We start from the raw sequence: 12,425 nt of genomic DNA on the forward strand, positions 1-12,425 counted from the left end.
AATTCTTTGGTACTCAACTTTCTTTATGGTCCACTGGAAAAACCATAGCTTTGATATCCTCATCTAATTACTTTTATTTATGTTATATTCTGTATGTGACCTCAAGTACTTTTTAATGAATTATAAATAAACTATGTTATAACATAGTATTAACATAAGTAGAAAGCTAGTGACTATAAAAATGATACATTGCATATTAAAGCCAATAATGAATGATGTTTGAATATTCTATACTGTTAGCTATCATCTTATGAGCTACAAAGAATCATATACTTTATGCACTAAGACTTACTGATAAAGCAATGATGCAAAGAAAGCACATTTGATAAATTTAAAAACCCAATTATAAAAGCTCATAGCAATATCAACTAGAAGAGAACTCCTAACTTTGTAAAAGAAAACTACCAAAAATTTATAGCAAATGTATATTTAATGATGAAATTTTAGAACACTTGCACCAAACTCAGGAACAATATGAGTGACTAGTATGTGCTGCAGGTTTTATTCAAGAGGTCTTAGCCATATCACTTGGACAAGATAACAAATGAAGTATAAAGAAAGGTACAGTGAAGCTGTCAGTTGGAGACAATATGGTCTTCCTTTGAATAAACTTAAAACAAGCATCAGAAACTACTGAAACTAAAAAGTTTCTCAATGTAACTAGATCTTATAAAAAAAATCAATAGACTTCTTTCTTAACACAAAATACTAAATCACAAGCAAAAAAATAAAAAAATTAAATGTGTCTGATAACAGCAACAAAAATGTAATATAATAGTTAATAAAAATGTATAAGATCCTCAGACATTATTATAAAACTGTACTAAAGTATGTAAAATCTTAATACATGGAATAGTGCACTGTGTTCACTTTATTAGAATTTTCAGTTGAACTTTTAACCATTTCCAAAGGGATTTCATCTAGCTTCTATGTAAACCGTTCCAGCCTCATGATAACTCGTATAAAACAACGGATAACAGTTTTAAAAGCTCAAGGGATCTATAAACAATTAGTCAGTTCTTCCACATTATTTGAAGGTTTGGGTATAATTTAAACACGTATTTTTTGGAAAATTTCTTACTCTGTACTCTCTACTGGCCAGATCCACTAACAAATTCTTAAGGCCTGATATACAAGATAAACTTATACTTCCATAACTTTTCATCAACTTCAAGGAAATATTTTTTCTATCAACTTTTAGGGATGGATTCTGCTGATAAAAAAGCATTACATTCAGGATGACTTATACTGTTCTTGTGCTATCTAGACTTTTCTATTCTCCTTATCATCATCTGCATTATATCATTACTTGGTCATAAACACATCTGTTTAGAAGGGAGGCCAAGTGTCAGACAAAATGAAATTCAGAACAGATCAGTTATGTCATCCATTAACAATTCTAGATAAGGGAAATGGGAGAAAGAAGAATGACGAACAAAACTGAGCAGGAAGAGTTGGAGAAACATATGGAAACATGTTTCATTTAAAACACTTTTGCTCTTCACAGTATGGAGCAAACTTATTTAGATATATTTTAATCATGAGATGTGCCAGGCATTGCTGGCTGCCTATTCAACAGTCATCTTCCCCTTCTTCATCACCAAGAAAAGCTGACAGTTTTTCAGATACTAAGTGATCAGATGATTTAGGAAATGAAAGACTAGTCTTGATTAGTCTGTGCTAATGATGGTAGTTTCATTCATCTTGCCAGTGGTTGGTTTAGGAATAGGCCTGTGAGAGACAATCAACAGTGAAAGGAAGTCTGCCATTCTAGGGGAGATTTCTTCCCCTTTCTAAAAGCGGGCCGAAAGAAAGGGCATTCCTTCTTACTGCCACTGGTGTCTGGAAACACAACAAACATCATGAAACGAAGTGAAGACAGTTTAAGAACAGCCAACATTTGAGGATGGCAGGGTGGAAGGATATAATGAAGCTCGAGTCCTGATGACCCCATTAAGCCAATAAATTATCTAACTCAGAAATGCTCCTATCTCCACACTATTTCTTAAATGAGAGAATTATTTCCTTTTAGCACTTACAACATTTTGAGTTTGGTTTCCCTGTTACTTCCAGTAAAAGACATTCGAACTGACTCCACGCCATGGACAGCAGTACGGCCTAAACAAACACTTATTCTTGGAACAACTTATGATCGACCCCATCTGTAATATAGACGGTTTATGCTTTTCCAAAGGGAGGTGTGAGATTCTGAGGTATTTTCACTAATACAAGTGGACAAAGTTATATGATATTTGGAGGTCTGGCTAGAAAAATAATTTCTCTTTGCTCATATGCAGATGGAGACTTTTACTCCTGTATGTTTCTGATGCTCATGGCACCATCAGTTTTATCTTTCTCTACCTCTAACAAGAATTTAACAATACTTTTTAGATCAGCCCCTGCAAAGTCAACCTTGGGGCTGTTTTAGGAAATCAATATGATTTAGACATAATTTTTTTTTCCTCTCAAAGAAAAGAGAATTTTGAAATTGCCTTTCCTTGGCATTGTCCTAAATTCTGAATAGGGCCTGATAGAGAGTATGATGGAACTTGCAAATGATTTTCCAATTAATAAAAATGTGATTCCAAAGCTGAGCTTCAAATTCTAGTAGAATCTAAATTAAGTAACATGTATAAATAGTCTCAAAACACTTAAAAGCATAGCTTATAAATAAATACCAACATCATGGTACATCAATCCATGAGTTTAGATACCAAAATTAATGATGGTTTTTTTTTCTCTTGATTTATGAAAGTTACTTCAGCACCTTTGTTTCTGTATAACTCAAATGCAGACCTTGTTAATAATGTAACCAGCTCTAGGCTCCTTTACCATGGGACAGAGCCCTTATATAAAACTAAAACTGTTTCCTCTATACTGTAATGGATTAGGTTTGTTTAACTTACTTTATATAGTGCTCAATTCAGTTCCATCAGCATATGGATGCCTAATAAATATTTGATGACAGTGACCCTGACTGCACAGAAGATATCTTAGTGTTCACAGGAAAATGATAAAATAGTCTAAGCTAGTTTAGTGACAAAATTATATAATAATCAGAGAGTGATGCCTTTTCATACCAGTGTATACCCCAAATAAAAGAGAAGGTACAAAAATTAACATCTAATTCTAACATGTGCTGAGAATTTATGTAGCTGTATACTACCTAAATTTCTGTATACTATTCTGTATACTACAAATTCTGTATACTACAAAAATTTCTGTATACTATTTTATTCAATCCTAAACATAATTATCTGGACTAGGTATTGAGATTCCTATTTTCCAGAATTTAAGATGCCTCTAGTTGTATGGTGAGGCAATACTTTATGTGCCAATAAAAATTCATCCAATGAAATTATGATACACTTTTTTAAAGATGTACCCTGATTTCAGAGATGTTAAAATGTAAAAATAAAAGGCATCTCCAAATAATAATAAAATATGAGGCTGATGAGAAAATTCATCCAACTCACACAGTTAGCTGGAATCTGTGGCAAAGACAAGCCGCTGATGACCAAAAGTTAATGTTCCCCGTCCATAGCATGGAATTCCTACTGAGAAATGTCTGTCCAGCCAGAAACTATACTTTCCACCTTCCAGAGTTCTGACCAAAAGAATGTGAACCCAACTGATGATGTCAGTTCCAACCCAGACAGGTAAAGAAGCATGAGTGCGTTCTTCATCCTCTCCCTTACTCTACCTACCATTTATCGATGCCCAGAGTGATCTCAGAAACGACCTGCTGAATATGGCAAAGCCTTTGTGTTAGGCTGGGTTCCTGAATGACTGCAAGCAACAAAGCCCTGCCCATACCTCCAAGACACTGTGCCAAACAGGGATGCCATGACTGACTTGAGCCATAAGTAAACTTTTATTTTATTAAGCCACTGTAATTCTAGGCTGGTGTTGCCTCAACTAGAATTACTCCAAACACTACAGTAGCAGAATCAGAATCTGAATATCAGGTTCCAAAAGCTGGGCTCATTCTGTGACACTATGCAAATACAAGCCTCCAAAATTACCCTTTCCAAAACAAACAAAACAAAAAAATAAAAAGGACTGTTTCCTTCATTTTAAGTAGGTTTCATTCTTGGTTTGAAAAATTAGACAGAAATCAATAGATTTGAGGATGACATATTTTAGAGAGAAAGCCCAGAGAGGGACAGATGAATAGTTGTGTATTTGTAACAGCACAAATGTGAGAAAAAACAAAACCAGAATGAAGAAGTGATTTTCAAAGTGGGTAAAAGTCACACTTGTATATTTTCTTTTTTGTCTTGTTTTAGTCTGATACAGTTTGGTAAAGAAGTTCCAGGAAGTTGTTATATATTTAGCAGGTTAAATGGCTTAATATCTTGAGATAAAGATGGCCGCATTACCTGAAAGAGCCTGATGCAAAGGAAAAGTAAAGCCTGACTGGCAATGAATGAAAGGGAAAGGAAGGGAAGAAAGTGGGAGACGTCAAGAGCACGGGTTCGCGATTCAAGACAAGAGTATGAATTGTAGCTCCACCAGTTCTTACATTAGAGTCCATGAACTTGGGCAATCGTTTAATCTCTCTAAGGGCCGATTTTGTTATCCAGAATGGTATGAAAATAAAAGGCACCTTATAGGTTGTTCTGGAAAAGACCCTGATGTTGGGAAAGACTGAAGGCAAAAGGAGAAGAAGGCTGCAGAAGATGAGATGGTTGGGATGGCATCACCAACTCAATGGACATGAGTTTGAGCAAACTCTGGAAGACAGTGGAGGACAGGGAAGCCTGGCGTGCTGCAGTCCACGGGGTCTCCAAGAGTCAGACACGACTGAGAGACTGAACCACCACCACCACCACAAGGTTATTCTGAGAATTAAATGAGCACATGCATGCAAAATACACAGACCATCCATGAGTTAGCATACCCTGACACTGGATGGTTGGTATTATCCCTGTTGTCGTTATTTATTATTAGCTTCCTTTCATATCTAGTTGCAAATAGCCAAGTGTGCTTTTAGTGTAAATCTCTTTTACAGATAGAAAGGGCAATTCCTTGGAAGAAAATCTGCCTTCAGCTTAAGAGCCTGAGGAAGTTTCTGTTTAAAACTCAAAAAAAAAAATTTTTTTTTAATGTTTTTTGTTACCATGCCTTGAGGGAATGATGAATAGAGAAAATATAAAGGTATGCCTGACTTGATATCTCAAACACCAGTTTCACTTCATTGCTTCCACAAAAACAGCAGTTTATTTTTTTCATTTTACAATATTATAAAGAATAAAAATAAAAAAATAGGAAAATAAACTTACTCTTTGTTTTTCATTTGAACCCTTTTTATTGGTCTCTTTTCTACTTTCATCTTCATACACTAGAACAAAGTCAATTCTTCGCTGACCATCATTGAAATAGAGGGAGTCAGGTTTTCCATTAAATTCTTCCTGTGTGGAAAAGAAAAATAAATTTTAATATAGTTTCTTGAAAAGTGTCAGTTCATAAGTGCTTATTTTGTAGCTTTAGTAGGTACATCAGAATGTTTACAGAAAATGAAATACATCCTTTACTAGTCACTTGACCAAGAGGGCATGACCAACATGATCTTTGCAAGCATGGTCTGTTTTTGCTGAAAGAAAGTCCTTGAATTGAGCAGGTTAGCATTATTCTTGGAGAAGGAAATGGCAACCCACTCCAGTGTTCTTGCCTGGAGAATCCCAGGGACAGAGGAGCCTGGTGGGCTGCTGTCTATGGGGTCGCACAGAGTCGGACACGACTGAAGCGACTTAGCAGCAGCAGCAGCAGCAGCATTATTCTAAAATATACAGGGAAATATCAGCATTCTGGATTATCCCAGAATTATTCCCACAAGAACAAGAAAAGGAGTTTCAAGTCTGGAAATAAACACAGTAACCAGAGACACCTATCTGAAGGATTAAAGTTGTTTTAACAAGAGAAAAAATATCTAAGGCATAGCACTGTTTATGAAAATCTCAGGGCTTCCCTGGTGATGGTAAAGAATGGTAAGAATGGTAAAGAATCTGCCTGCAATGTGGGAGACTCAGGTTCGATCCCTAAGTTGGGAAGATCCCCTGGAGAAAGGAATGACTCCCCACTCCAGCATCCTTGCCTGGAGAATTTCACAGACAGAGAAGCCTTGCAGGCTACAGTCCATGGGGTACCAAAGAATTGGACACAACCGAGTGAATGACTGCATCCTACCTATGTCATATTATCTAACCTTTTCATCTTTCATGACTTCTCTCTGAACCACATCACTTTATAAAAAGTATCATTTTATAACCTTAAACAAAAGCCAAAAAATGCTTTGATACCCACAAAATACACAGCAGTTGTTGGTATTTGTCTCCAAATCCACACAAAATACCCACTCACTCCTAGCAAAAAACAAACAAAAATCCCAGAAACAAGAACAAATAAATGAGCCTTTAATTTAGAGCTTAAAAGCCTTATGGCATAAAAACAAAGTCATAATGCCAGAACAGACCTAATACAGCTTAAAACAATCTCTTACCATATGGATTTGGATAGTATTGTTTATTTGCTCTAAGGAAAAACTTGAGTTTGTGTTTCTCACATAGCTGGTCAAGATGCTTATGTGAATTTTGCTTTAGTATTGAAATACGTTTTAACTAAGTAATACTTTTTAATTTTTCAAGTTTTTTCCATTAAAAATTCATGGGAATGTAGGACTTTGCAGTCATTTGCTGAAACCACTTAATTACTAAGTGTGATTAATTCTCTGCACTCAGCATCATTTAGTACATAAATCACCTTATTTTACCACAACCACTTTCTCCTTTTTGTCACGCTTTTGATACGATGTGGTTTTTTGCCAAATGTATACAATTTGATGGGGAAGCCCCAAGTGGCTCAGTGGTATGGAATCCACCTGCCAAGCAAGAGACATGGGTTTGAGCCCTGGGTCGAGAAGATCCCCTGGGGAAAGAAATGGAAACCCACTCCACTATTCTTGCCTGGAAAATCCTATGGACAGAGAAGCCTGGCGGGCTCCACAGGGTTGCAAAGAGTCGGACACAACTTAGCAACTAAACAACAACAACAAATACCACCTGATACTTGTCTTTCCTTTCTTTTTTCCTGCCACAGAGCATCTGAAGATTGTTAACAGTTATTTGAAGTTCCTTTCATTCAGCAAGATATTTCACCTGCAGAATGCACTCTGGCAATGTAAGCTAACTTGCAGCCCTTCACCGAGGTTGCATTTGACCAGGGACCTTCACTGTGAACAGTGTGACCTGTCCTGAGGCCTTGCCCAGCCGGGGCACTGAGGGACCACGGAAACAGACACATCAGTGTCCAAGGCTGAGGCCACTACTCAAGTCTTTTATTTGCAATTTCAGCTCTTTAACATTGGTAAACTTTGAGAGTACTTAAAGTTATACAAGACACAAAAAACAAGATTATGGTCACCAGAGGGGAAAGGGTGGGGGAATAAATTAGGAGTTTGGGATTGACATATATACACTACTATATTTAACACAGATAACCAACAAGGAGCTACTATAGAGTACAGGGAACTATACTCAATGTTTTGTAATAACCTATAGGGGAAAGAATCTGAAAAGAATTTATATATATATATATATATATATATATATTTATCAGATCAGATCACATCACTCAGTCATGTCCGACTCTTTGTGACTCTATGAATTGCAGCACGCCAGGCCTCCCTGTCCATCACCAACTCCCGGAGTTCACTCAGACTCATGTCCATCGAGTCAGTGATGCCATCCAGCCATCTCATCCTCTGTCGTTCCCTTCTCCTTCTGCCCCCAATCCCTCCCAGCATCAGAGATTTTTCCAATGAGTCAACTCTTCACATGAGGTGGCCAAAGTACTGGAGTTTCAGCTTTAGCATCATTCCTTCCAAAGAAATCCCAGGGTTGATCTCCTTCAGAATGGACTGGTTGGATCTCCTTGCAGTCCAAGGGACTCTCAAGAGTCTTCTCCAACACCACAGTTCAAAAGCATCAATTCTTCAGCGTTCAGCCTTCTTCACAGTCCAACTCTCACATCCATACATGACCACAGGAAAAACCATAGCCTTGACTAGACGAACCTTTGTTGGCAAAGTAATGTCTCTGCTTTTGAATATGCTATTTAGGTTGGTCATAACTTTCCTTCCAAGGAGTAAGCGTCTTTTAATTTCATGGCTGCAGTCACCATTTGTAGTGATTTTGGAGCCCAGAAAAATAAAGTCTTACACTGTTTTCACTGTTTCCCCATCTATTTCCCATGAAGTGATGGGACTGGATGCCATGATCTTTGTTTTCTGAATGTTGAGCTTTAAGCCAACTTTTTCACTCTCCACTTTCACTTTCATCAAGAGGCTTTTGAGTTCCTCTTCACTTTCTGCCATAAGGGTGGTGTCATCTGCATATGTGAGGTTATTGATATTTCTCCCGGCAATCTTGATTCCAGCTTGTGTTTCTTCTAGTCCAGCGTTTCTCATGATGTACTCTGCATAGAAGTTAAATAAACAGGGTGACAATATACAGCCTTGACGAACTCCTTTTCCTATTTGGAACCAGTCTGTTGTTCCATGTCTAGTTCTAACTGTTGCTTCCTGACCTGCATACAGATTTCTCAAGAGGCAGGTCAGGTGGTCTGGTATTCCCATCTCTTGAAGAATTTTCCACAGTTTCTTGTGATCCACACAGTCAAAGGCTTTGGCATAGTCAATAAAGCAGAAATAGATGTTTTTCTGGAACTCTCTTGCTTTTTCTATGATCCAGCAGATGTTGGCAATTTGATCTCTGGTTCCTCTGCCTTTTCTAAAATCAGTTTGAACATCAGGAAGTTCACGGTTCACATATTGCTGAAGCCTGGCTTGGAGAATTTTGAGCATTACTTTACTAGCGTGTGAGATGATTGCAACTGTGTGGTAGTTTGAGCATTCTTTGGCATTGCCTTTCTTTGGGATTGGAATGAAAACTGACCTTTTCCAGTCCTGTGGCCTGCCGGGAGCCGGCATATTGTATATTGAGGGCATATTGCATATTTAGTGCATATTGCATATTGAGTGCAGCACTTTCCACAGCATCATCTTTCAGAATCTGGAATAGCTCAACTGGAATTCTATCACTGCTGGGAGCCAGCGTGAGGAACTCCGCCCATGACAAAAGGTCATGAGGAAGGAGGCTCGGCATACGCAAAGGCGGGATTGAGCCTCAAGAGTCCCCCTGGAAATTCTCGAACATCTACCCCCAAAACCAGAGTCTGCCTACTTTCTGCTTTGTGCTTTCACCTACACCTCTGACTTTACGGGGGGCTGTCCCCCACTACCTCTCTCTGAAAAAAGAGTTAGCTTACAGCTCCAGTTAATAATTCCCGGGCGTGACAGTGTTTAACCTACAAACTCCTTTGGAAATCCTCTAGCCTGCCTGAATAGGTTTTTTCGGCCACATGTGATTGTTCAGAGCCTCCCAACTGTGAGAGGCAGGAGATGTTCTAAACTGTCTAAACACAGATTCCTTTGAGTAGTTAAAAGATTGATTAGAAATTGTATTGGTGAAGGGTTTTTTCACTTATTGGGCCAATGTTTGCTGCTAAGTCTCCATACTCCTTACCTACTGTGTCCTTGGCAGTGTATTGATTGATATATGGGTGTATAGAAATTAAGTAGTAGCCTTAATGTTTGTAACCTTGGACCCTTAATTCTTTTCTTGATTGAGCCCATCTCACCTTTGCCCTATAGGAATGCAGCTTTGTCCAATGCTTTTTGGAGGCTGGTGCCTGACTTTGGAATAATCACCTTAAGAGAAAGATAAGTTTCTTAAAATGTTAACAGGCCTCCTGGCCAGAAGATGATGTAATTCACCTGAACTTTTGCATATGATAAGTTTGAAAGCCTGGCTTCGATTAGGACCAGGAACTGCTGTCCTTGCATGACTCCACCCCTTCCCCCATTATCCTCTATGCACAACTTAAGGTATAAAAACTACTTTGGAAAATAAAGTGCGGGCCTTGTTCACTGAAACTTGGTCTCCCCATGTTGCGCTCTCTCTCAAATTCTGGCTGAGTCTCCATCTGGAGCACGGAACCCGCCATGCTTGCTAATTATGCCTGGGCTTCTAAGATCCAACTGGGGAGGCCTCAGTGTCTCCTCTCCTTTGGGAGAACGGAAGGATGCCTGCGGCCTACGTAAGTGGTGCAAACTTCTTGTCTTGAAATTTTATTGGCCTCCCGCGTAAACCAAGCTACTCAGCCTCTTTTCTCCACTGAATTTTCCTACTGAGCTATCCTCATCCTATTACTCTTTATATCTTTGATAAATATTTAAATAAATAGGTCGCCGAGGCCGTCCCCGCTTCGAATACCCTGGATCAGCCAGGGCTGGTCCCCGGCAGTGGCCACTGCTGTTTTCCAAATTTGCTGGCATATTGAGTGCAGTACTTTCACAGCATCATCTTTCAGGATTTGGAATAGCTCAACTGGAATTCCATCACCTCCACTAGCTTTGTTCATAGTGATGCTTTCTAAGGCCCACTTGACTTCACATTCCAGGATGTCTGGCTCTAGGTCAGTGATCACACCATCGTGATTATCTGGGTCGTGAAGATCTTTTTTGTACAGTTCTTCTGTGTATTCTTGCCATCTCTTCTTAATATCTTCTGCTTCTGTTAGGTCCATACCATTTCTGTCCTTTATCGAGCCCATCTTTGCATGAAATGTTCCTTTGGTATCACGCCCCCATGCCCGAGGCCAGGGGCAGCGACGAGAGGAGTTACCCCGCTTCCCAGGTCAGGGGCGGGGGCCGGGAGGAGATACCCCATGGCCCAAGCCCGAGGCCAGGGGCGACGGGCGGGAGGAGCTACCCCACGCCCCTAAGCCCGAGGCCAAGGGCGGCGGCCAGGAGCACCAACCCCATGTCCAAGGAGCCGTGGCTGTGCGGGCACAGGAGGGCCTAGAGGAGCTATCCCACGTTGAAGGTCAGGAAGGGCGGTGGTGAGGAGATACGCCTTGTCCAAGGTAAGGAGCAATGGCTGCGCTTTGCTGGAGCAGCCATGAAGAGATACCCCACGCCCAAGGTAAGAGAAACCCAAGTAAGACAGTAGGTGTTGCAAGAGGGCAGCAGAAGGCAAACACACTGAAACCATACTCACAGAAAACTAGTCAATCTAATCACACTAGGACCACAGCCTTGTCTAACTCAATGAAACTAAGCCATGCCCGTGGGGCAACCCAAGATGGGCGGGTCATGGTGAAGAGATTTGACAGAATGTGGTCCACTGGAGAAGGGAATGGCAAACCACTTCAGTATTCTTGCCTTGAGAACCCCATGAACAGTATGAAAAGGCAAAATGATAGGATACTGAAAGAGAAACTCTCCAAGTCAGTAGGTGCCCAATATGCTACTGGAGATCAGTGGAGAAATAACTCCAGAAAGAATGGAGCCAAAGCAAAAAGAATACCCAGCTGTGGATGTGACTGGTGATAGAAGCAAGGTCCGATGCTGTAAAGAGCAATATTGCATAGGAACCTGGAACATCAGGTCCATGAATCAAGGCAAATTGGAAGTGGTCAAACAAGAGATGGCAAGAGTGAATGTCGACATTCTAGGAATCAGCAAACTGAAATGGACTGGAATGGGTGAATTTAACTCAGATGACCATTATATCTACTACCGCGGGCAGGAATCCCTCAGAAGAAATGGAGTGGCAATCATGGTAAACAAAAGAGTCCGAAATGCAGTACTTGGATGCAATCTCAAAAACGACAGAAGGATCTCTGTTTGTTTCCAAGGCAAACCATTCAATATCACAGTAATCCAAGTCTATGCCCCAACCAGTAACGCTGAAGAAGCTGAAGTTGAATGGTTCTATGAAGACCTACAAGACCTTTTAGAACTAACACCCAAAAAAGATATCCTTTTTATTATAGGGGACTGGAATGCAAAAGTAGGAAGTCAAGAAACACCTGGAGTAACAGGCAAATTTGGCCTTGGAATACGGAATGAAGCAGGGCAAAGACTAATAGAGTTTTGCCAAGAAAATGCACTGGTCATAGCAAACACCCTCTTCCAACAACTATAGAGAAGACTCTATACATGGACATTACCAGATGGTCAACACCGAAATCAGATTGATTATATTCTTTGCAGCCAAAGATGGAGAAGCTCTATATAGTCAGCAAAAACAAGACCAGGAGCTGACTGTGGCTCAGACCATGAACTCCTTATTGCCAAATTCAGACTGCAGTTGAAGAAAGTAGGGAAAACCACTAGACCATTCAGGTATGACCTAAATCAAATCCCTTATGATTATACAGTGGAAGTGAGAAATAGATTTAAGGGCCTAGATCTGATAGATAGAGTGCCTGATGAACTATGGAATGAGGTTCGTGACATTATACAGGAGACAGGGATCAAGACCATTCCCAGAGAAAAGAAATGCAAAAAAGCAAAATGG

At 39.7% G+C, this 12,425-nt stretch overlaps 1 protein-coding gene across 3 annotated transcripts in view; it reads right to left on the reverse strand.

The window, feature by feature from the left end:
* ANO6 (anoctamin 6) overlaps positions 1-12,425 on the reverse strand; it is a 236,144-nt gene that overhangs the window by 88,331 nt on the left and 135,388 nt on the right. For all 3 annotated transcript variants that reach the window (XM_061416383.1, XM_061416382.1, XM_061416384.1), the window contains one exon: positions 5,286-5,414. In XM_061416383.1, coding sequence (XP_061272367.1) covers positions 5,286-5,414 — 129 coding nt within the window. The remainder of the gene's footprint in view (positions 1-5,285; positions 5,415-12,425) is intronic.

This window comes from Bos javanicus, chromosome 5 (genome assembly GCF_032452875.1).
Source record: "Bos javanicus breed banteng chromosome 5, ARS-OSU_banteng_1.0, whole genome shotgun sequence".
Lineage (NCBI taxonomy): Eukaryota > Metazoa > Chordata > Mammalia > Artiodactyla > Bovidae > Bos > Bos javanicus.